This window comes from Streptopelia decaocto (genome assembly GCF_964273445.1).
Source record: "Streptopelia decaocto genome assembly, chromosome: 24".
NCBI lineage: Eukaryota > Metazoa > Chordata > Aves > Columbiformes > Columbidae > Streptopelia > Streptopelia decaocto.
Genome location: NC_138679.1, coordinates 1,019,911 through 1,046,793, shown reverse-complemented (window position 1 = coordinate 1,046,793; position 26,883 = coordinate 1,019,911). Strand labels below are relative to the sequence as shown.

At 50.2% G+C, this 26,883-nt stretch overlaps 1 protein-coding gene across 2 annotated transcripts in view; it reads left to right on the top strand.

The window, feature by feature from the left end:
- The window catches only part of ELL (elongation factor for RNA polymerase II), a 47,670-nt gene that overhangs the window by 4,415 nt on the left and 16,372 nt on the right, over positions 1 to 26,883 (top strand). For both annotated transcript variants that reach the window (XM_082071774.1, XM_082071773.1), the window contains exons 2-5: positions 18,834 to 18,881; positions 22,544 to 22,665; positions 22,961 to 23,124; positions 25,575 to 25,828. In XM_082071774.1, the coding sequence (XP_081927900.1) occupies positions 18,834 to 18,881; positions 22,544 to 22,665; positions 22,961 to 23,124; positions 25,575 to 25,828 (588 nt within the window). The remainder of the gene's footprint in view (positions 1 to 18,833; positions 18,882 to 22,543; positions 22,666 to 22,960; positions 23,125 to 25,574; positions 25,829 to 26,883) is intronic.

Sequence of the window (26,883 nt, the reverse complement as noted above, 5' to 3'; positions counted from 1 at the left end):
CCAGCCCTAGGCCCGGCTTGCCTGGGAGCCTCGTTATTTTAGGAGGACATGAGGAGGTTTGCAGCATCCCCGCTTCGCTCAGCGTGCGGTGCGGTGGCCGGACGGTGCCTCCGCTCCCCTTGTCCCCCGACACGGGGTATTTTGAACCAGAGCCACCGGTTGATTCACCGGTGAACTTTGGCAGATGCACAAATATTTATTGGGGGCTAAGCCGAGATAACCGAAGCACGTTTCCCCTGTGCTCTGCGGGCTGAACTGAGTTTTGGAACTGTGGTCCGACAGATGTGGCTTCCCAAGTCATCCTCCCTGTGCCTTCTGTGCTTAAATGGACCGTGACAGAACTTCTTTCTCAGAGGTTGGGGTTAAACCCACCCCTTGGAGCTGCCGCTTATTGAAGGAACTTTTTCAGACTTTGGCTTCGGAGCAGGTTGTTGTAGGTGCCTTCATCTTGCTGTGTTTAAAGCACGAAACACAAAATGAAGGCTCCTGCTGTCATGACAGGGTCTTTAGGGTAATGCGTATTCGTGCTGAGCTGGGAATTGAAAGCTGCTGCAGGTGTCAGGAGCAGAAAGAACAATCCGGCTTTCGAATCAAAATTCATCGAATTATCTTAGAGCTTTTTGCATCATTCCTCCTTTCCCGTAACCTGTTTTTTCCTGTCCTATTAATTCACTGATGCTGTAGCCTGTCAAAATTGAAGCTATTACGACATCGGGAGCATGAGTCGGTGTCATGACTCAATGGATCTCGGAGGAGGGCGGCTGCGGAGGAAACTCGCTGTACACGTACGTCCCCGTGTGATCAGCAGAAATGGGACAGGATATGCAGAACACGCTGAACTGCTCGGCTCCTGCTCCGTGTTCCTCGCTGACCCGAACGTGGCACCTCCCATTCGGAGGAAGGGGACAAAGAGACGTTGAACGTCGTGCGCGAGGAATGTTTTGGCCTGTGGCAGTTTCCTTTCAATTATTTAGGGTAGCTTTTTCTCCCAACCATATACCATTTGGATCTGCTCAAATTATAGATTCATCTCTATAGTTTTCAAATTGCATGGGAAAGAATTGTCTGTAATTTACATCTAAAGTGACGTACAGTTGCTATGGGATTCGGTGGCAAATTATAAACCCATTATGCCTGTTTTTTACGCCGGTGGTAGCAGACTGAAGAAGTGGGTCTGATCATTGGCATGCCGGGGAAAACAGAAAGTTTGTCACAGAATCCTCATGACCAACATGATCTGCTTTTTATCAGCAAATCATACACCACCATTAATTGGAGAAGTTGAATTTGGGCATTATGAAGTTGTTGCTCGTTAGCAATACCGGGGGAAGCAAGCTTGACGATTAACCCCTTAGATAACTTTGCTGTGGCTGGGTTCTATTTTTTTAAGCTACGCAAGTGGAGTTTTGGCACTTGTGTCAGCGGCTCTAGCAGCTGGATCCTGGCATTGTGCTCATTACCTTTGCTCCCTTTCAGCATATTCAACACTTGGTCTCTTATTCCACTTAAACAGCAGCAAAGGGAGAAAGAAAACCTATCTTAATTGACTTTTTAGCTCTTCCCCGGCCAGCAGGCCCCACCTGGGGCGCACCGGGCGGCTCGCGGAGCTCCGCGCCTCAGCTTCCAACATATTCATTATTTTTCTCTGAAGTGCTCGGTCCTGTCGAGTTGGTTTTTGTCATCGTGCTGCTTGGCAGAGGGACGGCGGCTGTTGAAATAGTTCACTCGCGTGGTGCCGAGCGTTGGGATAGCAGGAGAGCCCCGGTGACTGGGTGACGGAGGGGAGGTTCTGTTTGAAAAAGCATCTGAGGTCTCGCTGCTAAATGAACGCGTTATCTCCCGAACAGTTTGCACATCTCAATCAGTTTAAACGCCGCTTCTGCCTCTGACTTGTAAACTTGTCAAGCGTCTCCAAATCCCCGGTGTTTGTGCATGTTGAAAAAAGGGAAGGGACAGACTGCATGCGTCAGTCTTGCGCTAATTTGTGCCAGCTAATCCATGGGAGAAGAATACGTTTTGGCTGACTTAGGGGTTTTGCTGCTAATGCACAGGAGAATGCGTTTGAATGGATGGAGGGGCTGGTTCGCGCAGACTTTGGAGAGACACCGTGTGGCTGGGATCCTGTGCCAGATAAGCCCAATTTGTGACCACGCTCCTGGGATATCCTGGTTTATTTGAGTTTTGGGGTGTGAGAGGAGAGGCGGAGGGAGGAGGAGTGCTCATCAACCCGGTATCATCGTGTCAGGAAGGCTGAGATCAAGTTACCTCTGAATAATGAAGGTTAATGCTGTTTCTGGAGGAGCCATTATCTGGAGTGAACTCAACACTAACGAAATAATCATCATTAAAAAAAGCCTGATGAGCTGAAATATGCTGATATTTTATACAGGGTGGAAACAGAGGAGACATCACCAAAACTCGACTGCTACCTCCAACGTGCCTTAGCTTGACCTAGATGCATTATCCAGGAAAGGAGCTTGGATTTGCTGATAAGAAGAGTTTTCTGTAGTAGCTTATGTGTTGCTTAGAAACATCCCATGTCCATAAGGCAACTTTTGCACACCATGGTAACCTAGTATTGCTTTTTGGCTGCTTAGGGTTTTGCTGGTTTGTTTTTTTCCAAAGAATCGCTGTAATAAAGAGCGTGATAGCCCCTCAGCAGTCGCTTTGCAGCATATGTGTCCCTGCTTCCAAAACCTAATCCTCTCTGCGCTGCTTCAGCAGCAACCAGCCTAGAAAAAACACTTCTCCGTGCGCTGGTCTCTCCTTTCTTTACATTGGACTAGTGCCTTTTTTTAATTTAAAGAAACCAGCGTTTGTTTAACTCCAAAGGAGGTCGCCGCTTGTGAGCGTGAGGTGGCTTCGCTGCCCACCCCAGTGCCCCCTGAGCCGGTGCCATCGCGCTGTTGTTAACCCTCCGCTCGCCGTCGAACTCCTCTTGGCTCGTGTTAGGCGGGAGAGAAGACTTTAGCCCAAGGCGTTCGTGGAAAACCAAGCTGGTCTAGTTTTCAGGGTATATTCAGGCCAATGGCCACCACCAGTTGCTCTTTTCTTATATGCAGAACGTGCAGCCATCCGGGGAGGCTGCGGGCACAGTCTGGGGCGTCAGCTCTGCAGGAAAGCAGCTCAGCGCAGGGACAGGGGTGGATCCAGCGTCGTGAAGGATGGATCTGTGCATAACACAGCAAGCAAAGGCTTGGGATGTGCCGCTGGCTTCAGCCCCGACGCAAACCACGCCAGCGGGGGTTAACGACACCCCGCGGAACTTCCTAGAAAGAGCCAGTCGCCCAAACCTTTGTAGTATTTAGATTTCATCAGGACAAACATCCTCTTGACTACTTGGCTCGGGTATTTTCGAGCCCCGTGTAGTTTGGCTGATAGGCCGCGCTTTGATAAGAGCGGCGGTTCGGTTCGCGCGCCGGATCAGCGCGGCGAGGATGCTCGGAGCTCATTGTCATCGTTTAGCAAGGCCAGACGTGTCGCTTAAAAGCCCAGCAGGATGGAAGAAACGCGAGCTCAGTCCACACCACCGCGCCCAAAGGATCCGTATTTTCTGAAACCGAGGTGAAAGATGCTAATTTAATCGTTCTTCTATATTCTTACCCACTGAAGGCCTGTTCTGTGATGGGCTGCAATCAATACGTTATGTGCCAGTTGTGGTTATTTGAATCATATTTCCACATTTCAGTGTCTAGACTTTATGTTTGTGTGAGTTTTGTTGTACCTTTCCAGCTCCGGCGCTGATTTAAGTTGTTTTTGGCTCCTGGGTTCTATGAGAAAGTCAAATGGGCTGTGTTTCTGTCTTTCCCAGTCCCCAAAAAGACAGGAACAAGGGAACTGGCAGAACTTGGGGGTTTTAAGCTGTTTTACCACCATTTTTTCTCTCTTCTGAGCGAATCTGCGTGCGGATGAGCTGGGCTCTGCCATTTGGTGCCTTGCAGACGGAAGCACAGACAAACCATTTCTGTTCAGCGAACAGCCGGGGGTTTGCTCGGTGTTTGGTAAGTCTGAGGGTTTCTCCGTGATGCTCGGAGAAGCTGCTAATGCCACAGACCTGGGTCACGTCAGCTCCCTGGGACCGGGGGGCAGAACAGGCCCCAGCAACATCAACAGCTACCAGAAGAAGTAGCAGAAAATAGAGCGTAAACCTGAGCTGGGACTGTATGCATTTGGTTCCGAAAACAGAACTCCTGGTTTATAGTAAAGTGTATTATGGATAAATCGGCAAAAGGAAATAATGTTCCCACCTCCTAATTAACTTGTAAAGCTTGCTGCCATGAAATTTAAAAGGCTTAAGTGCATCTGAATAGGAAGAAATATTGGTCGTATGGCACGCGGAGAATAAAGGCTGTGGTTAGAGCCTCGCCATGTATCTGTGCCTGTGTATCAGCTCTCTGCTCCCGTTTCTCCGCGGTGTTTGAGGTGATGCAGCTCGTTGCCAAAACCGTGGCTCTACCACGGCTCTTCCAGCGAGCCGAGCTCCGTGCAAACATCGCTCTGAATTTCAGCTCCAGGACTCAGTGGACGCTTTTCAGAGCCCCGCGATGGGCGGAGTAGCAAGGAAGCAAATTTTTCCACCCTGCCTGAGCTTGGGCAAGCGGAAATTGTGCCTTGGAAGCCGTATAAGGCGAGTGAGTCGGCTCTGGCCGGGCTCACCTTTCCTCCGGGAGCCGGAGGAGGGAGCAGCCCTGGCTGGCAGGGACACGGAGCTCTCCTGGCCCTTTGAAGTCGGTCCCTGCGCCCGGCTCGCGGGGTGTGGTGTGGCAGGCCTGATTAAGTCGCAGCAGCTCATTAAGTCCCTGACTCGTGGGGCTTTAGCACGCTGGCCCTAAACGAAGGCGTGAGCTCGTGAATCAGGGTGAAACTGCCATAAAAGCGACTGGAGCCCGGAGAAGGTGAGGCAGGTCGGGAGCCCTGGCGCAGGGTTTCTTCACCTTGTCTGTGGGCAGACTGCGCCGAGCGGGACTTGGCTTTGAAGTGACGGCTCCCGTGTCATTAAAACAGACTAATTTTTTGAAAATACCAGCAGCACCTGCTCGCGCTTCACGGGGCGTTCGGCTCACACCGTGACCTCCGCTGCTGCTTCTCGCAGAATTAACAACCACTTCTGCTCCCATAAATAGTCTCTTAAGAAGCGCGTAGGAGCTCTGCTGGCCAGTTTCTTTTGCAGAGTGCTCCCGGTGACACCTGTGACAATGACCTTGCTCCCCGTTTGCGGGCTCGCGGGGCAGCTGTGCTTTGATGGGAGCGCGGGGGTCCTGTCCGTGAGCTCCCCATAGATATTCAATCATAAAAGCAAGCACACAGGTATCTAAAGGTGATATCTTCGCAGGCAGGAGTTTTCAGTAGAGAAGTTGCTGGATGTATCCTGTTTGCTTTTCCTGCTCTAAGACCCGAAATGCTCCCGGCGTTGGTGGGTCCATGTTCCCTGATGCCATTGAAGAGGTGAGGATGGGTCCTGTGCACCTCGGAGATGCCTTGGTGTGTAGAACGGGTGGCTGCCAGTTCTCCCCTTATTCCAGAAAGAAAGCCATGTGTTTTCTAAAAGAGAATAACGAGCAAGTGTATGTGCAAAAGCCGTTCCCCCCGCCTGGAGCGGAGGAGCAGCCCGTGCTGCTGCGGATCCTGAAACACGCGGCTTTGCTAAGGAAGCGGCTTTTTGTTTAATCTTTAGAAATGTGGAAATGGAAATGGGAAGGGGGAGGTAGTAACAGATAAAGGATAAAGTAAAACACACTTAACCTTTGTGAACGTGAGTGGGATATCTTAGGCCTGTTTGAAATGTGCACTTTAGTTGACGTGGAGCGTAGCGGTGATTAAAACGGACGGCAAACATTTTTCTAGAGGCGTGATTCTGAAATCGTTTAAGGACTTTGTTCTTAATGCATTAAAACGGTGCAGCGGCGGTTCCTGCATTAAAATCTAGAACGTTTTCTTTTGGGGTTTTTCAGCATGAAGGGGAAAAAATAATTTGTTATCTAGAAGGTTTGAGATTATAGTGTCAGGTGCCTTTTCCCGACCTTCCTACTGAACCTACAGCCGTTTGCGCTGGAGATGTATCTGATGTAGGCGCTGCCTGCATCTTGCTGCGACTTTTAGCGCTCTCATACAATTAAGGCCGTTTAACTCAATATAAAGGCCTTTCACGTGTCATTAAGACTGAATTTATGGACGCTGACAGCAGGAAGAAACGCACTTCTATTCTATTCTATTCCAACCTCAGATGGGCCCGGCTAAGGAAGCAGAACGTTTTGGCGAACTACAGGTTGGGTGGATTGTTATATTTAGCCCCAAAATTCTGGTCGGACAGTGAATTGGCCACGCCGCTGCTTTTGTGTGTGTGAATTAGCTGAGCTGCCTCGGCTCACCTCAGACTCAATGTGGGAAATCTCTGGGGGCTTTCAGGCCCCAACCCAGGAGGCTTTTTGCAGCTCTGTGGTCAGTCTCTATTTACCCAGCGGAGGTGGTTTGTTTTTACTGTTCTTATCTGAAAAATTGTCATGTTCATTTTTGGAACCCATTGTGACCTGAACTTTCACAGGTGTCCTTGCAGGGAGCAAAGAAATATCTGCTTTGCTTTTTTTTTCTTTTGAGGTAAATTCTGCCAGTTTAGAAGAGTGCGTTCTTTCTTCTGCTGTTTGTCGCTGTATTTTTGGAGCAGGTTTGTTGCCTGGCGGTGCAAGCGCAGCCGCAGCGGAACAGTGCGGGTTTGTGCTGCGCCGGAGCGGAGGGAGCACCTGGCTTAACTCGGCGCTGGCTCCTTCGGGCAAGCGCCTTCGCTTTGCTGCCGGAGAAAGCGAGTACCCCTGGAAATGGTGTGTTAGCAGGGGGCACGTAACGCCCTGGGGTGCAAGATCCAGTGGGGTTGTTTCGTTTGGTACTTTCAGCTGGATGTTTTCATGGGCACCTTCCCACAGTGGTGGAAAAACCTGGCGCTGGTGGTGATCGCTGGAGGATGGGAGGAAACGTCAGTGATATCTGTCTCGAATACTGAATTTCTGTTGGGTTGTGTCCCCAGCGTCCCACTTGGCGTTGGAGTTACACCTCCGGTTACCCAAAAGCCAAAAAAAGCTGTATCTGAGCATCTTCCTTTAGCTTTGGAGGCTGATCGGGCTGGGAGGTGTCGGTGGTCGGATTTCTTTGCGATTCCTTCAGCATCCTGGCTCTGCCTGTGTTTTATCGTCGCCCTTTCCAGCAGGGCTGGCTCTGACTCCGTGAGGAACATCTGAAGATTGTCTGAAGCAGACCTTCAGCAGACCAGTAATTACGCTTCAAGTGCCAATAGGATAGAGCCGGGCACACGGAGCAAGCTGGTCCAGGCTTGTTTTCCTGGGCTCCCGGTGTGTGTGTTGGGTGAGATTTGTGCGGGGATGGTTGGACAAGTTAGTCAATCCGATCTCTAAATTGCCTTTCTATATTTCTCTCTTGCAAGAAAAGTGGTAGAGCTGTGCGGAAGATAAGGATCACGCTGATGTTTCAGCAGCTCGTTCAAGCCATCTTACAAGCACAAAAGCAAGTGAATCAGCCCCGGTGTCTTCATATGTCCTAAAATAAATCAGACTTTCGTAAGCAAATTGGGTGAGTTAGAGCCGCTGTGTTTTCATTAAAAGATTGCAGTGGGGAAAACGCTCTTTAAAATTCAGCCTCGGGGTTGTGTTGTTCATTAACTGATAGTGGCTCCTGTTTACCTTGTGCGATAAGCGCGACGTTAGAACGGCCAACAGTGCCGCTGCGTCACCGCTGCCCTTCAGAGAGCTGCTGGCTTTTTATGGCTCGCCGTGCTGACAGGTGGGGTTTTTGAACCGAAATAAATGCAAACAGCCCAAACGTACCTCTCCTAATCATGGAAACCCATTTCTTTTTTCCCCTGTTCTTAGCAGCTTGGTAACGCTGTTCTCGGTACAAAGGTCATTTAAAAAATCTGACATGTCAAGCCAGCAACTTACTGCTTCTTAATGAGGCTTAAAACCTGCGCGAAGCTGCTGGCTGGAAATACATTCGGCTCTAGAGCAGGAGGGAGAGACGTGACCAGATTATGGGGACGGGGTCGCTCTTCTTTTCTGCACCAACCCCCCTGTGTCTCCGTGGAGCCCTTGGTACCCAAATCCTCGCAGTTTTCACTTGGCTTTTAATTTTTCTCGTTATGCAAACAGGTGTTTGACAGCTCCCGGAAGAAAAGCCACTAAAGTGTCTTCAGAAGATCCGCACGTGCTGGTTTTTAAAGCGATTTCTTCCCCCGTTTCAGAACTTGGGGTTGTCTCCCAGCCTTGTTCTCCCTGCCCTGTAGCCACCGCTCAGCAAGGTCCTCAATGCTCTTATTTCATCACTGTCCTGCTGAAACCTCCCATCCCTGCATGTCACTTGACGTTGGTCTGAAGCTCTTGAATTGCTCGTTCTCTGTGAAGCGTCGCTGGTCGTTTGAATGTCTGAGGGTTTTCACCGCCGTCCTGTTCCCCAGTACTGGAATTTCAGCCCCTTCAGCCTCGCTCGGTCTGCCGGCTCTTTGACTGTTCTCCAGTCAAAACTAGGTCAGAAACCACCGTCAGCTCCTGATATTTCACTGTTCCTGTTTTATAAGTTGTAACCCCGTGTTGCTCCGCGTTCAATCACTTGCTTTAATTTTTAATGTATTAAATGTCTTGTCTTGCTCTTCGCGAGCAGCCTGGCATAGGAGAGCTGGTAGAACTGCTCCAGGAACATCTCAGTTACCTCGGTTGGGTCCGAAAAGGTGAATTCTCCAGTTGTTGCACATAATGCTAAGATGCCAAGCTGACAGGTTTTTTCCCCCCCCAAATCCTATCTGTACATTTGCTGGTAGTTTGTGTCCAGCCTTTTTTTAGCTTCTCTTTCTGTCTCGAGCGGCTCTTTAACCTGATGGGTGAAAGAGAAATAGCTTAAAAAATATATAAAAAATTCCAGTAATTGGAAAGGCGCAGGTTGGCGAGGGGCACGGCAAAGCGGGGATGGTGGAAGTCATGTAAAATATTGATTTTTAACCGTTGTTCTGGCTGACTGTACCCACTCAGTGTTTTATAAGACTATTGGAATGGAGCTTGAAGGCACCAAGTGCCTCAGTGTTCAGTGAAATCCACCTGGTGTAATTTAAGAGCATCCTTACTCCTTTCTTTTAGGCAGACTTAGAGCTAGCTAGCAGTATTGGAACACTTACACATTCCTGCATAAATGGTATTTAAATGAATTCTTACTTTTCAATATAGCTTAAAGGTTGTGGGTTTTACATTCTGCCTGAGCTGTCATCTCTCAGAAGTCTTCCAGCATGGCAAGTTGTTTTATTCAGCTGTTCTTAATACACTCTATTTTCTGTTCTCGGGTGTCTCTGCTGCTCTCGAACCTGTTCTAGGATGGGAGGATCCCTGGGTTGGACACCTTGGGTTTTGGGTGCCAGATTTTGCTCACAGACCTGAGCCATCCCCAGAAAATACCGGATGAAGTGGCCACGTCTCCATGTACCACCCAGGAAACACGAGCTGCGTTTCACAGATAAGAGGAGTTTCAACCCAGAGGTGAAATTCTTGATATAAGGTCACACAAGGAAAACTTCTGTTGGGGCAAATGGGACAAGTGTCGGCTCTAAACGTGGTCCTGTCGTCACTTTGCATCACTTCAAGCACGGCTCTTGGCCTCGGATGGGAGCGCTTGGCTGTTTTAATCAGTTATGGAAACCTTATTGATGATAGAAGGGGGAGTTGTTGGAGATGTGCTGTCATGACACACGTTTCTAAGACAGATGAGGGCGAGCCAAGAAAGCCAAGCCTTTCTACATAAGGGAGATGCTCCACTCCCTGCAGCATCTTGGTGGCTGCGCTGGACTCTCTCCAGCAGTTCCCTGTCCTGCTGGAACTGAGGGGCCACAGCTGGACACAAGATTCCAGGTGTGGTCTCCCCAGGGCAGAGCAGAGGGGCAGGAGAACCTCTCTGACCTACTGGCCACCCCCTTCTAACCCACCCCAGGTCCCATTGGCTTCCTGGCCACAAGGGCCCAGTGCTGGCTCATGGTCACCCTGCTGTCCCCAGGACCCCCAGGTCCCTTTCCCCTACGCTGCTCTCTAATAGGTCATTCCCCAACTTCTACTGGAACCTGGGGTTGTTCCTGCCCAGATTCAAGACTCTACACTTGCCCTTGTTCTATTTCATTAAATGTTTCCCTGCCCAGCTCCCCAGGTCTCGCTGGATGTTCCTTCAGAGGCAGCACAGAAACCGTCATTCAAGGTACCTTGTACTAGAGGAACGGCTCTTAAAATATTAATCTGAGCAAATCTAAAACCCCTTAATGATTCTTGGCTCGTAAAACTGTTTAAGTAAAGCCTTTAGGGAAAACCAGAACTGCTGTTCACCTTTCGCAGAGTTGGGAATTTCGGATGATTCAGTTTCCTTCTGCCAGTTTTTGTTTTGTTTGTTTGGGTGGGTTTTTTTCAGTCCTTTCCCAATGTAACGAGATCAGCTGATAACTGCAATAAAATCCCGCTGCAATAGAATCCGGCTGCAGAACACGCAGAGCTGCATGCAGGGCTGGTCAGCCGGGGAGGCTGGAGGCTCAATGGGACTCTTGCCAGACTGAGGTCCCTCTAAATTGTCTTGTAATGCAAATGTGATGCTGAAGCTGTTCTGCTGAACTTTTCTTAAGAGATTATTTAGTAATTATCACACTTATTAGTATTTCCAGCGTATGGAGGCAGAACAGGAAATGTCTTTGGAATCGTGTTTCTTGTTGAAAACCGTTTCAAAGCAAATCCACGTGTTCAGAAAACTAATCTAAGCGGGTTTGCTTTCCTTCGCCTGCACTTCAGCAATTCCAACATTGACCTGCCTCTTTTCTCCTGTCTGTGACGTGCGGTGGTCGGATCTGCCCGCAGGTTTCACCGTGCTGAGGGATCCGCTGCGCTGCGCTGGGGGAGAGTGATAGATTCAGCCCATATGAACAGACCGAAATTCCAACTGATTGTTTGACATTTAAACCATTTTTTCCAATGGCTGTAGGGTTGCTATGTTTACAAAGGGGCAGGCTTTGGATGTGTTAATTTAACATTAAATGACTTTTGCCCAAACTCCGTTCGGTTCCTTATGAGTAACGAAACAATGGAGCTTATTTGTAGGTTTGCGCTGAAGTTTCTGCGGTGAACTTGCCACCACGGCTGTATCTTCGTGTGAGCGCTTTGGGAAATGTTGTTTCAACTTGGTTTATGCTTTCCCAGTTTTACCTTCTGGTGCTTTTAGCCCGAGTTACGGAAGGAAAATCCCTTCAGGAGGAACGGTAATGAAATGAACCGTTTGCACGGGTTTGCTGATCTCTGGTTCTTGGAGCTCTGTCTCGAGCGCTGGGTGAGGAGGATGAGGCTGTTCAGCTGTGTGCACAGCTCTGCTTCAGAAACGCAACACTAATTAACAAAAATAGCTTTGAGGGCTCCCGGTTCTCAGTTTCATTGAGGGGCTGGAAGGTCCTTTTATAACAAGTGACGGACGCGGGAAATCCAACAGCAAGAACACGAAACTTCCTTGTCAGAGACATCCAATGATTGTGTCAAACCACTGAGGACTTTGCGTGGGGCGAAGGAGGCCTGCTGTGGGTTTTGCACAAGAAAATGGTCGTGATGTCTTGTGTTGTGCTAATTCTTTCATGATAGAGATATTTTCAGTTGACTACCAGGCTGCTTTGGGTGGTTGTACTAGACACAGGGATGCAAAAGTGCCTTTTTTCCCCCAAGAGCCTTTGGAAATTGTGGGAGTTTGGCTTCCAAAAGTAGCCCTGTCTTGTTAATAGCAAAATTGGTGGGAGTTTGATGATGAAGCTCCAGATAATGGTCCTTTAACTCTCAGGGCAGCCTGCTGTAAAGGGTTGAGACTTTATCGCTTGTCTTGCCTGACTTAATGAGTGGATCTCCCCGAACTCCCCGCAAAGAGAAGGTAAAAAACACCAAATAAAGAGAGGAGGGTTGTGCCGTTGGGAAACGGTCTCGGGGTGGATGCGGTGAGGCCTAAACTGTATGTATGTGCAGCTTTTCAGTGGGAAGCTGCCGTCCCTTGGCTCGGGGATGGCGGTTGCGCTTCGGCCCGGGGTTTCCAGCCGCCTTTGCAGGGTCTGTGCTCTGCTGCTAAAGGCGATCGGGGCATCGCGTTTTGTGTCAGACGCATCTGTTCTTTTTGGAACGTAAAGGTTTATTTTTGTAAGCACACGATCGGGAATAAACACAGTTTGGTGCCGCGCTAGGAAGCGAAGGATCCTTTGAAGCAGGTCCAGAAAGATTCAGGAAAAGTTACCAAGTTGAAACGCAGAAATTTCCCTGGGTGTCAAACTGTCGGTAAAACATCCCTGGGGTGAGCTGGGCTGGAATGGTGTGGCTGGTGCTGTTTTCAGGCGCACCGAGGAGCGTCACCCTCGGGACTGACAGCAGGATGGTGGGTTTGGAAAGCCGGGGCCGCCTCACGCCTCCTCTCTTCAATAAGGTGTTTCTGGCACCTGGGCGCTGCTCAGTCGCTTTGCTTTACGTTTCCGAGTTAATACGTGGCCCGCTCCGTTGCATTTGACCCGGGAAGGTGTTTTTGGCGTGGGTTAGAGGCGCTCGGGGTCCCCGGTGCGTGAGGAACAGGCTGCGGCTGGCTCAGCGCTCCGCCCTGCGCTCGCATCCTGATGACGGTGGCGTTTAACGTCCCGCTTTGCTGATACAAGCTATTGTCTGGCTGGAGACCGAGTTCGTGCTTTACGTTGCAGGCACAAAGCGTTCGAATTAGGCTACGCTGCTGTTTTTTAGCTGAAATGGTGCGTCTTGCTCTCTAAACTTACTCAAAGGTGGCGTTTTCTGTATTTCCAGTAGGTTTGACGCTCAGATTGTGAAATGATGGAAAATTTTGATGCTTCTTAACAAGCAGCTGCGGATGTTGAAATTCTGTAACTCGGCCACAGTTTCACTGATGTCGAGTTCGGGTGTTTTTAAGCCAACGCTTTTCATAAAACCTGTTTTCCGTCCTATAGGGACACTCCTGGGTTTTGACCCTGGAGGGTTAAACGCTGAGGAAGTGACGTTTGTGCTGTAATAACCCACTTAAAATGGAGCAATTCCAACCGAGGAAGCCAAGACGTGTTTTGCAGTTTAGCAGTTTAAAAGTTTCAAATGTTCAGCTTAGCGTTCGGGCCGACATAAAAGCTTTCACCCTTTTTATTGCCGCTTGTGCTGCGCTGTGTCTGGGATTTGTGGGCGCCTTAATATTACAGTGATAATACACGTCCGTTAATGCATATGAGGGAAACGGCAGATTATAATAAACACAAACTACAGTTCGCAGAGCAATTGGTGAGTCTCCAGCTCTTAAAGCTTCATAAAAACCACTTTTTTCCAAGATTGGTTGTATTAAAAGCTCCTGCCCCAAACAGATAGTTCTTCTAATGTTGTCGCATTGGCTGCTGGCACCTCTCTTAAGCAGAAACTTAAGCTTTTCCTTCAAAGTTCTGGATTTAGATGGCTGAGAACGTTGTGTTTGAGCAGCACGACCAGCAGCTTCTCTGGGGCTGATGTAGCAGAAAAGGGTCTGGGACACTTTGTAGTTTGGGTCAACAGAATTATACAGGATCTGTCATTTCCAAGCCTCTGCAGCCTCTCGGTGTCCTCGACTTCAAATGGCGTTATTGCAGGGCCTTAAATCGCGAGTGGAAGTTGTTTTAATTCCGTAAGTAATAGGCGGGACATAAAAGAGAATATTCAGGAGGCTTTTTCTGCTGTGTTTCTGGTAAGAGGTAAATACAAGCCTTGGAAAAGTGGAATGTCCTGGGAGAATTGTTTGGCGGAGCGGTTCTCTGGTGAATTGACTGCCAGGAAACTGCGGCAGAGCCGCTGCAGTTGGTGTGGGTCTATTCAGAGGGATTTATTTCCCCCGGGATTTATACATCTTGCTGCTAATGAACTTTGGGACTCCGAGGTGTCTCTTGTGAGTCTGTCACAACGACACGCCGGATAAACCTGCTCTGTTTCACTCCTCGGTCTGCGTGGTGCTTTTGAAATGACAATATAAGCGGACAGAGGTTCCCTTGGTTCTGTTCGGGTCTGCAGGACCTGTTTTCTCAAGCATCCGGGTCTGCTTGAACTGAGTGGCCCACGGATTGGGATCCAGCCAAAGAATGGAAGGAAAACGTGGAGTTCGGGGTCTTAGCGAGTCTGAGCTTCATGGATTTGAAGCCGTTTGTTCTCGTTGTATTTAAGAGCTTTACGTGGCTGGGATTGCACGTGGCGGTCGGGAGCGTCCGCCTGGCACCCCGTGGGCTTGGCCCCGGTGGAGAGTTCCCTGGCTCTTTATTGGAATTCTTGGTGCTAATTTTAAATGTTTGCAAGAAGGTTTTCAATTCTGAAAAGAATCCCCTTGTTCCAACATAAATAAGGGGAAGCTTTCATTTGCTCTGTTTGCTCGGCGTTTGTGACTCCGAACATTCAAGAAAACGGACAAATACACTGAGCCTGAGCATAAGCAAATATTTTCCATATAACACTGCCTCTAGTCTGAATTCCAGTAAATGCATAACAGAACTTCTCGAAACAACGTATTCTCTAATTATCTGTCTTTCCCTGAAGAAACAGGGAGGTTTCCAACTGCTTATTGAACTGAAGGGTTTCAAGTGTCCTTTCTGTGTCACTCCAGTCTTCAAAAAGGGCAAGAAAGAGGACCCAGGGACTCTAGACTGGTCAACGTCACCTCCATCCTGGGCACCTGATGGAACGGCTTCTCCTTGGTGCCATCTCAAGGCGTATCAGGGATAGGAGGGTCATTGGGGCAGCCAGCGTGGCTTCACCAAGGGGAATCGTGCTTGACCAGCCTCATTGACTGTTATGAGGATTTGCAGTTTGGCTGTTCCTGTGGGGGTAACTCCTACAGAGCTCTGGGGCACCGCTGAGCCCGACTGCAGGAAGGACTTTCCGCTTCCAAACGCTCCGTTTTCTCTTACGGTAAGACGGGAGGAAGCTTGACGCATTTTCTTAGCGCTCCTTCGCAGGACCTGCAGGCGGCGGAGCCGCCGTGACCGTTTGCCAACCGTTCAGCCCCGCATCGGAAACCTCGTTGAAACAATGGCGAGCGCGGGGCAGACGTAACTCCCGCGCTTTGGGTGTGTTTAAATCAATCACTCTCGGTCCCGCGCTGCTCGTTCCGCTCGGGCCTCGTCACCCGCGCTGTCCCCGACCTGGACGAGCATCCTCGGCAGAGCCGAACGTGCGGTACCGGCAGCAGGAAACCTGCGCAGCTCACGGGGGCTGCTTGCAAATACTCAAACCGTTGTTTTCTCGCTCAGGTTTTTGCCTTTGTCCTTAAGCAGCTTCCAGTAGCTGTTGTTGAACACGGCGAGTCTCATATGGATCCGTCTTGGTTCTTAATTGATCACAAAGGTGAAACTTCATCAACACCCTTAATACAGTAAAACTGGCTGAACCCTGGGGGTTGTGTGCTCTGGGGACGGCAGAGCTGGACCTACAGCAGCTCCGCAGCCCTGGCCTAGGAAATGAGGATCTTAATTAGAAGGAAAGGGGGAAAAAGGAAGAGACCTCGTTCCCTGGAAAGGTGGTGGGATGACATTTCTGGGGAGCAGTAATGGAGGAATTTCGCTGTCTTGGCATCACTAAGGAGGAATTGCGTGAGTTTTTAGATGACAGAGGGATTTTTGGAGATGGCAGCAAGAACTCTTTAAAATTGAGGTTTATCCACCCCAGAATGCTCAGCAAACTTAACCCAAATAAGCCAAAGATACAAATCGCTTTAATTTGGTGCAGCTTAATTCATCTGCTTGCTTTTATTCTGAATGAAGGTGTCCGCGCAGGAGTTTAATTTCGTGTAGTGAAAGTGCTTTAATTAATGTCCTGAATGAGGTCGGGGTGTGCGTGTTTCTCGTGCTGAGGAGCCGGGCGGGGGGGCGGGAGCTTCTCCATCGCCCCACGCAGGGACCCCGGGATCCGCGTGTCCCCGCGGTCCCGCTGCCCGACCCGCTCGCACACCCAGCACGCGTGGCGATCGGGGAAGTAAAGCTGGACTTTGCCACTGAACGCACACGAACGCTCATTTTTAAGCTTGCGATTACACATCTACCTCCAAACCGTTTGGATGAGGGAATTTCTAAATTGTCGTTAAACTTGTCCTGATTTGCGTAGCAGTGCTTTTGTATCGTTGCCACCGCCTTGTTCTCCTTACACTCTCCACATTACCTTCTTATTCCACTGAAGTCATTTTCCAGCACTGCTCGCACGCTTCCCGCAAGCCGTCAGCCGTAAGAGATCCACATTCACATCTTATTCTTTTATTTCTTCAATCCAGATTTTTTTAATGTTTCGGATGCTTGTTTGCTGGAGTCTGGGGCTGGGCTGCTGGCCGGGCTGTGCGGCGCGCGCTGACACGCCATGAGCACCGCGCTGTGGTATGCGGTGTCGTGGCACTCAAGGAATCCACCGACCGCCGTGCGAAGAGCGAGATGTGGGCCATTATTTCTTTATAGAGGTGGTTCCGGCTCTGTAAAACTCGCTATGTAACGCACAGCGAGTGCTGTCAGCTCCAAGCATATTTCACAGTATCACAGTATCACAGTATCACAGTATGTTTGGGATTGGAAGGGACCTCAAAAGATCATCTAGTCCAATCCCCCTGCTGGAGCAGGAACACCTAGGTGAGGTCGCACAGGAACATGTCCAGGCGGGTTTTGAATGTCTCCAGAGAAGGAGACTCCACAACTTCCCTGGGCAGCCTGTTCCAGTGCTCTGTCACCCTCACTGAGAAGAAGTTTCTTCTCAAATTTAAGTGGAACCTCTTGTGTTCCAGCTTGATCCCATTACCCCTTGTCCTATCATTGTTTGCCACTGAGAAGAGTCTGGCTCCATCCTCATGGCACTCACCCTTTATATATTTATAAACATTAATAAGGTCCCCCCTTAGTCTCCTCTTCTCCAAACTAAAGAGACCCAGCTCCCTCAGCCTTTCTTCATAAGGGAGGTGCTCCACTCCCTTAATCATCTTCGTTGCCCTACGCTGGACCCTCTCCAGCAGTTCCCTGTCCTTCTGGAACTGAGGGGCCCAGAACTGGACACAATATTCCAGATGTGGTCTCACCAGGGCAGAGTAGAGGGGAAGGAGGACCTCTCTTGATCTACTAACCACCCCCCTTCTAATACACCCCAGGATGCCATTGGCCTTCCTGGCCACAAGGGCACAGTGCTGGCTCATGGTCATCCTGTTGTCCACCAGGACCCCCAGGTCCCTTTCCCCTACACTGCTCTCTAATATGTAATCTCCCAACCTATACTGGAACCTGGGGTTGTTCCTGCCCAGATGCAGGACTCTACACTTGTCCTTGTTAAATTTCATCAGGTTATTCCCTGCCCAGCTCTCCAGCCTGTCCAGGTCCCGCTGGATCGCAGCACAGCCCTCCGGCGTGTCAGCCACTCCTCCTAGCTTGGTGTCATCAGCAAACTTACTGATAGTACACTCAATTCCCTCGTCCAAGTCGTTAATGAATATATTGAATAATATTGGCCCCAGCACTGACCCTTGGGGCACTCCACTAGATACTGGCCTCCAACTAGACTCCGCACCATTGACTACCACTCTCTGGCTTCTCTCCCTAAGCCAGTTTGCAACCCAAGCCAGTTTGCAACCCATTTTTGCTAATATCTCCTAATAATTCAGGTTAAATCACATTGGCTTTTAAAATCCTCCGTGGCTCCGTATGAGCTCATTCATCTGTGCTAGAGCGGTGTATCTTGCTAGTGATTTTTTTCTTGTTAATGTCGGCGTGTTGTGGCTCAGATCCTTCACTCCTGGGCTGAAAGCTTTTATGGGAGATGATAAACTTAATGGGCTCTCAGGCTGTTAACTCTTGTGCTGCTCAGTGTGTGTGTGTGTGATCCGAGGGGATGTCGGGAAAGCCGGGGGTGCGAGGAGCGTCACCCTGTGCACTCCGGAGCCCTTCCTGGCGCTTTTCCCGTGGAGAGGGTCTCGTGGCAGCGTGTTCACTCTGGATGCCGTTTCTCCCGCTTGCAGATCGTTCCTGGCGGGACCGTGTGTTGCCGCAGCTGCTGCAGGAGGCTGGTTTTGGTGTGTTTTAGTGTTTTATGCAACTTGGGAAATAAACCCAACACAGCCGCAATTCGCCTGAGATTTAAGAGCTAAAAACTTACCTAGCGTGGCTCAAACTGCGTACGTTATTTCTTTCCCTATAGTTGAACCCTCGAGTTTGGGTCCCGAAGCTTTTGCAACCCGCGCAGAAGCAAAAAGGCCGAAATTCAGCGTGGGTTCTGTCCTGAGCGCCTTTCAGGGCTTTTTCAGTTTGCAGGAGGAAGAGAGCGATTGTTGAAATGGGCAGCATAACAGGGTTTTGCAATAAAGTCGCCGTTTGCTTTTCCAATGGGTTGCCAGCTTTCTATTGGAAAAAATGTGCTTAGTGCGTTCTCAGGCCTAGAACTGCAATAAATTTTCCCCTGGAATATCCGCGGTTGAACTCGGGACTTGCCAAGCGCTGCGGAGCCGCCGCGGAGCCTGGGCCGGGCTCTGGGATCAGGGGAGCTCAACGCGGCCCTTTGGGGCATTAGCTCAGGCTTCCTAAAGCAAGGGTTGATGGCTTTTTAGAGCAGAGTTGCTGACCCACTGGTGGTGTTACACTTTTATCCCTTTTCTAGGTAGAAATCACCACTCCAAGAGGGTTTGTATTTTCTCCAAAATTATGTATATTTCCCTGAACCTTTAAAAAAAAAAAAATATAAGTGAAAAATCAAGCTGAGGATTTTTTGCAGTGAATGTTGGTGCTTTACATTTCTTTAAGCTAATCTATTTCTTTTTCTGCTTCTCGTTTTCTGTAGGATGCTGTGACATCCAAACCAGTCATCCAGTTCCAAGGAAGCCAAGGGGTGAGTTCGGCTGCGGGTTCCCTGGGCGGTTCTTGCTCTGAATGAGGGGTTTGTTCTGTGTGTCTGTCCTGTTCAAAGAACGATGCTCTGATTTCTCGAAAGCGAGAGATAACGCAGCTCACGTGGTCCGGGAAAGAGCGTTTGCTCATTGATCGCGTGGATTATCTCTCTGTTAAAACTTTCCCCTCTCTTTCTTTTCTAACTTCACTAAATCCATAGCGATGCACAGTGGGGAAATTCAGGTTTTCAAGGCCAGGCTGTTGGGTAGAACAAGGACACACAAAGTTTGGTGGTGGACACAGCACTCGATGGAAACATGAGGACGTAACAAGAGATATTCATCAATGATTTGGACGAGGGAACAGAGTGACTGTCAGCAGGTTTGCTGGTGACACCGAGCTGGGAGGAGTGGTGACACTGGAAGCTGTGCTGCCATCAGAGACCTGGACAGGCTGGGGAGCTGGGCGGGGAAAAATGTAATGAAATAGAACAAGGGCAAGTGTAGAGTCTTGAATCTGGGCAGGAACAACCCCAGGTTCCAGTGTAAGTTGGGGAATGACCCATTAGAGAGCAGCGTAGGGGAAAGGGACCTGGGGGTCCTGGGGACAGCAGGGGGACCATGAGCCAGCACTGGGCCCTTGTGGCCAGGAAGCCAATGGGACCTGGGGTGGGTTAGAAGGGGGTGGTCAGTAGGTCAGAGAGGTTCTCCTGCCCCTCTGCTCTGCCCTGGGGAGACCACACCTGGAATCTTGTGTCCAGCTGTGGCCCCTCAGTTCCAGCAGGACAGGGAACTGCTGCAGAGAGTCCAGTGCAGCCACCAAGATGCTGGAGGGAGTGGAGCATCTCCCGTGTGAGGAAAGGCTGAGGGAGCTGGGGCTCTGGAGCTGGACAAGAGGAGGCTGAGGGGGGACTCATTCATGGGGATCAATATGGAAAGGGGCAGTGTCAGGAGGATGGAGCCAGGCTCTTCTCGGTGACAACCAGTGACAGGACAAGGGGTAATGGGTTCAAACTGGAACACAAGAGGTTCCACTTAAATTTGAGAAGAAACTTGTTCCCGGTGAGGGTGGCAGAGCCTGGCCCAGGCTGCCCAGGGGGTTGTGGAGTCTCCTTCTGTGCAGACATTCCAACCCGCCTGGACACCTTCCTGTGTAACCTCAGCTGGGTGTTCCTGCTCCATGGGGGGATTGCACTGGATGAGCTTTCCAGGGCCCTTCAACCCCTCACATTCTGGGATTCTGTGATGCTGCTTTTGTTTATTCCTTTTTCAGCGCAATAATTTGCGTAATAATCAGAATTTCGGTAGCAGTAACTAGGTCAAAATTAAGAGAGTATTAACGTGCTTTGTGCTGCTGCAGTGGGACTATCTGGATGTTTATTAGCACCTGTTTATTAGTTTTATCCTCGCAAATTGGATTTTCACGGATACTCGTGTAAGTTGCTGTGCAGTCTTGAGCGTTTTGCCTGTTTTAAGTAGCATGTAAATGGGTGTAAGAGCTTGAGCACTGAAGCGTTACAATGGTGGTGGCTGGTGACGTGCGTAACTCTGCGAGAAGGGCTGAAGGTGCTTCTGGTTCTGTACAATTCTGCAGAGTTGGAGCTGAGTTTGGGTCAGATTTGCAGGTGTTCACTGGGGGGACCTGAGACCAGGGGGGTAAAGAAAGAACTGAGCTGGGGGAAAAGATCTTCAGCTGCCCAGTGCACGTGTTCCCGCAGCTTTGTTAAACATAACTCTCAGGAACAAGACGTCTTAACTTGACGTTACTGGAAAATGTGACGTTTTCCCCTTTTTCTTGGGATGAACTTGTGTGGGCATTAATAGAGAAGGTGAAATTGCCGTTCGGAATGACTCGTCCGCAGATGAATGTTACTTGAAAGAAGCAAAAACAGAAGTCACATCTGTCCAGAGCTATTTTTAAGTGTCTATGGTTACTGGTGTGTTACTCGGCACCAAAATTAGGGCTCCCTGGGAGCAGTTACCATGCTGATTTGGTGGCTTGAGAAACCTTCTGTTTCAGCTAAAAATAATTCCTAGATAACGGGCAGTTTGCGTGTGCTACACTTTTCAGTACTGGAACGAGCAGCTTTTAATGCTCAAGTGATTCTCTCGCTCCTTTTACGTCCTTTGAAGAAGCCGCAGAGAGTCTCCAAAAAGCACCGAAGTGGGGGCTGCGGGAGCAGCTGTTTTACGATGGTAAATGAGGAGCTCGAAACAAGTTGTTTCCGTATGTGAATCTGTGATTTGGTGACATCCTCCAGGGTGTATTTTACAAGCCCGCGGTGCGCAGCACGACTCGCAGCTGGACAGACCCGCTGCGTTAACCCGGCGCGTTAACCGCAGGGTGAGCGGTGCCAACTGCGAATACCCACAATCTGCTCCCCGCAGACCCTCGTGCGTGTTCGTGGCCGCTCGGGGAGCAGGAGAAGCTGCTTCGCTCTGCATGGGTGTGGGCAGAGGGTGCTGGGGCTGATTAAGGGCTTGGGGCCACGGTGCAGGTTTGGCCGGGGTGATAACGGGGCTCAGCGGCACCCAGATCACCCCCAGATCCGCTCCGGATATCTTCAGGTCCGAATGCCAGGGCTGCACGGGGGTCCCTCGTCCTCCCGTCTCGCCCGCGGTGGTTTTGGGTTTCCCGTTCCAAAAGAAGGGGAGGTTTGGCCAGAGGACAACTGGTTTGTATGGAGGGTAAATTGAAGAAGCTGCACCAGCACAGGTCGCGTTTCTCGGCGCTTCTGAGAACGTCGCTGTGGTTTAACCCGGCGGCGCAGCTGTGCGGGGTGTCCGGGCCGCTCTGCGTCCGAGATGGGGGGGAAAGCACCTTCTGTGCCCGCTGCTCTTCGGGAGCGCGGGCAGGTGTGCAACACGCCAGCTGCTTTGCTGCCCATGGGTATTTCCCGCATAAACGTGGCAATCTGGGTGAATATAAATCCACGCGGTAGAGCGTAGCCTAAAACAGGTCGAAGGCGATGTTCCTTCTGCCTGGTTTTCTGGAAACCGTCTTAATTATCAAATATTGATGCGATAGTAGAGCTCAGACGCTGAGATTGATGTTGGGTCTTGAGCGCGGAGGGGAAACAGTTTCCCTGTTGAAAAATGAATGGCTGGAGGGGAGAGAAACAACGCAGATCGCTGGCTGCGGAGCACGCTTAATGCTTGATTAAATATTTAATGTAGCGGCGGCGTCACACTCAACTGTGAGCCATGAAATCTCTTTATGGAATTATAATATCTTAAAAAAGAATAAGCATGCTACCTAGTGACCTGGCGTGTCCCGTGTTTAGTGCTGGATCACTAATTCTAAAGAAACGAGCCTCGAGTGCTTTACATTGAACATAAACAGCGGTAGCACGTCTGTTCTGAGCCTGAATCAATAGAAGTGGGTCAGATTCCTGGGGGAAGGTGACTGCGGGCTCCGCTTTGCGAGGCAGCGAGCCCGGCTGGTCTGTCACACACATACTGTCTTTTTAGCTGCTCTTCACCTCCTTACCTATATTACTTTACCCTTTGGTAAGTTAGTTTGGCTAATTTGGCTCCTCGCTCTCCGCAGTCACCCGTGTGCGTGACTTGGGTGGGGTAAATGGCTCAAAACACGGCGACGGAGCAACGTTGAACTGTGTGTTATCCAGGCTACTCGAGTGACCGGTGTCTGTCTCCTCCGCAGCACATCGCCATCCCCAGGCCCGACCGGCCGGCCGAGGTGCGGACCTTCACGTTTTATCTCTCCAACATCGGCAAGGACAGCCCCCAGGGCAGCTTCGACTGCATCCAGCAGTATGTGTCCAGGTGAGCGCTACAGCAGGAAATCCAGCCGCTTATTTTTTTATCTTTAATATATCTTCTGTAGAATCTTCACCCTGACCAACCTGAACAAAATGCAATATGCGTTCTTGCTTTTTAGCGTCTTTCTAATGCGTTTGTGTGCGTGTATCTGGGTGAGGAGGCGCTCACAGCAGAATCAGTTCACCTCTCAGCTTCCGTCCCCCCAGTTATTCAATAGGCGGCCTCCGTTGTTCAGCGGTACAGACGTGCCCGTCTGCGGTGTCAGGAGGATCTTTTTCCCATTGCGTTTCTCTTGCAGCAATGGCAATATCCATTTGGATTGCCTCGGAAGCATACAGGACAAAATCACCGTGTGCGCTACCGATGATTCGTACCAGAAGGCGAGGCAGAGCATGGCCCAGGCCGAGGAGGAGACGCGCAGCCGCAGCGCCATCGTCATCAAACCCGGCGGCAGATACGTGGGTAAGCAGCCCCTTGGTTTGGGGCGTCCCCAATAGCGTCTGAGCTCAAACGCTGACACAAGAATCTGTAATAAGAACCTTGTCGTTCCGTCTGGGTGTCTGATGTGTTAGGCTGCTGCTCTCCCTGTGTTGTGACTTCTTCGTGGCTTCCACCGTCACCCCCCAACGCGGCCGGTGGGTGTTTCGCGTGGTTTCTGGGCATTGCCTGTGTGCAGTCGCGCCGTCCCCTGGCGTTAGTTTGTATTTGGGATGCTGGGAGCGCCCTGCTGAGCCATCACAAGTGTCGGCTCCAGCGTCGCCACCGCTGGGTCGCACATCTGGCGTGCGCCAGAACGTGCGATGTCTCAGATGCGGGTGGGAGGGCACTTGTGATAATAAACCCAGAGCCTCAAGCAGCACCACAACCTTAAACAGTGATAAGAGACCTTAGGGGAGGAAATAAAACTGCGGCAAAAATGAGCAGGCTGCAGAGGGAGCCTGCGGAGACCCGGCTTAGGGCTCAGCTCCCTGCTCAGCCTCAGGCCGGGCACGAATATGAAACAGAAAGTTTTGGGGTAATTCTGTGTGTCTTGAGCCAGCTGGTTTTTCTGCAGCCGGTCTCTCCTCAGGATGTCTGGGCTGAGAATGGTGAGCTGCAAAATGCAGAACTGACCCTGACTCATTGTTCTATCAGCAAAGCGCTCAAAGCTGAGAAGTCAGATAGTCATCAGGAAGGAAATGCATTGATTTCCTGTAGACTAGAAGATTATTTTGTTCAGCTTACATTCGAGAACATTACAGTAAGTGGATGAGGTTGCGAGGGAGAAGATTCCCAGAGCAAATTGCTTCCCGGAAAGATACAGCAAAAGTTTTGGTTTTAAAAATACTGCTGTTAAAACGTGAACCGCTCGGAGGTGGAGGGACGAGCGAGTAAAAAGCAGCAGAGCGGAGTCCCCGATGCACACAGGTGTCGGTGTGTCTGCAGGGCGATGTGTGTGCTGCTATACGCACTAAATGTGTGTGCGTATACGTTTATGTATATGCACATCTATAAATATTTCAAAACACTTTGTGTTCTGGCTCAACTTTGGGGTTTTTTCCTCCTCCTGTCACGGTGCATTTTGGCTCCAGCCCCAAGTGGGAGCGTCCCAGGGGGGTTTTGCTGTCCCTGACCTGGCAAGAGTTAAGGGAGCTCTAGAAAGCTGGCGAACCTTCTCTTACCCCATTTCTGGAAATGAAGCCCACTTGACCTCTGAATCTTGGGATGTTTGAACGTGTGGATTGCTGGTTTTCCCCCTCTCGCCTCGGCCCTGCAATGGTGGGTCGCGCCTGTTTGCATCAGCACGGTGTGTAATAAAAAGCCAGGAAATGGGGCCTCGGTTACGCAATCGGCATCTCAGTACAATAAACATGCCGAGATCGCCAGTGTCTTCAGATGACTCAGTTGCAAACGTCCCTTCCTAGCAGTGCAGAACGGCCGCGCTGAACCAGCCCCGCGGCTCCTGCAGGAAACGCTGGGTGCTGTTTGTCCCAGCGAAGGTCACTTTCTTGAGCCACAGCGATTATTGATCGCACCTCCCTGCTTTTAGACCTTGGAAGCTATGGATTTGCTGCTTTCGCCTTTGGGAGCAGGAACCTGCCTTTTGTGGCCTGGATTTTGTGTTCAGAAGAGCAGAATCCTTTGTTTGGCGCTGGAGCGGGCGATGCGGGGCCTGGGCCGTGAGGGTTCTAGTTAAAGCTGGTTTGCAATAGGGACGGGGAGCTGGATTGTGGTGTAGTGCTGTCAGAACCCAAGAACCGCGGCTGGATGGAGCTGGGGAGGCTTGAGGTGAACTTCCGAGACAGCTCCACGTTCTCACGTGTCTGTAAATGTGGTTTAGGTGATTTCTGCGGTGTGGAAGGGATTGTTTTATCCGAGCGGACACTAATGAATAGGCCGATGTACCACGTTAGGCCCCGTTGGTGTGGCCGCGCTTGGCGGGGGGAGGGAGGTGGACGCAGCCCCATAAAGTTCCCATTGTTCTAAAAGCAGAAACATCTGCTGGAGGAGCGTTTTTTGCTGAGATCAGCAGCAGGGAGCCGCTCCTTGACCAGTTCTGCTCTTTCCACTCCATATTTCGACTCTTCTACAGAATAATGCAGGATTTTCCTCTCACAGGGAGGGGAAAAATGGTTAGATTAACCATGGGGATACGTGCACTTGGGATAAATGAGAAGCTGGCAAACAAAGAGAGCTTTATGGAAGCTTGTGGCCTACAATACTCAGGTTTCCAGAGCTTGGTGTTGCTGTTTACTTGTTCCAAGCGTGTCACAGACCATAGAACTCGCGGGATGCTGGTTGTGGTGGCGCGCGGGGCCGGACGGGGCGCGCTGGTTGTGTTTGTCCTCCCTTGTCACGGGCTCCGGACGCGCTGCCGGCCCCCGGGCTCCGCACGGCGACCGCCGCACTTCACTGTTCTCGTCTCATTTTAGGCAAAAAGGTTCAGGTGCGTAAACCTGCACCAGGAGCTTCCGATGCTGTTCCCTCCAGGAAGCGCCCAACGCCGGTCAACCTTGCCAGTGCAATAAAGAGGGGCAATAGTGCCATTTCTCAGAGACCCTTCAAAGATAGGGTTGTGCACTTGCTGGCACTAAAGCCTTATAAGAAACCTGAACTTATTCTCAGATTGCAGAAGGATGGACTTTCTCAGCAGGACAAGGATTTGCTGGACAACCTTCTGCAACAGGTTTGTACTCTGACGAAGGCACCGGTTTAGGTAAAGGGAAATGTCTTCTCAGAACGATAACAATGGTATTAGTCTGAATGTAACCTGTGTACCCCGCAGCTGCAGCTGAAAGTTTCTTTAGAGGCCTGTCCAACAGAATTTGCTGTTTCTCTAGAGACAGAAGCCTCTCGTTTATACGCCCATTGGGGTGTTTGCTGCTAAGCTGCGTGATTTGGTCTCACCAGCTCAATCCTTAGAGGAACACTCCTGGTTGTGGGGAGAATTATCTAACAGAGCATCTGTTTGATTTGTTATAACCTATACATCTGTATATTTTTATTAACGTGGATGCAGAGGAACACGTTCTGTATCCATCCGTGTTTCCTCTGCGGAGGTAAGAGCATGTCCCTCCTCACTGAGCTTCACATCTGCTCCGTGTCACCAGAGCTGTGCCTTTCCTGCCCAGAAATGCAACTGCTTCGGTGTGAGGATCATGCAGCTTCTTGCAAAGCATCTTATTTGTATGTCAAGAGTTGAATCAATTCTCGACACTTTGAGTCATGTCGAAGGTGCCATTTCAGGAGTCGCAGTAAATACCCTTATTGCTCTCACAGTGCAAAACGGCCGTTTATTTAAATGCCGCAGCTGCCCTTTGCTGTGTTTTTATTTTATTTTACTTTATTTTGACTCCTTTCCATAGCTGAGAAGAATCAGACAGTGAGGAGTGAGTTAGTCCAAGGGCACGGGGCAGGTCGTATTGAAAACAGCCTTATTGCTGGCACAACTTGCTCCTTGTTGCTCCTCGATATTAATCCTGTAGCCCTTAATTTCCCAGCAGCGCTGGAATTCTTTGGAATGCTAGAAACAGATTTCATGCTAGAGATGCTGTTTGTGATCACCACCTTTCACTGGTGCTCGCACAAACCCCCGCAGGCGAGCGCTGCGTCCGGTACCGTCCGCGGCATCAGCCCCATGGGGCTAAATGCTGATTTGGCTGCAAATGTATTGCCCGTAATTAATCTCCTTTCAGGGCTCCCATCCACAAGCGGGCTCGGATAAGCTGAAAATTACAGCCT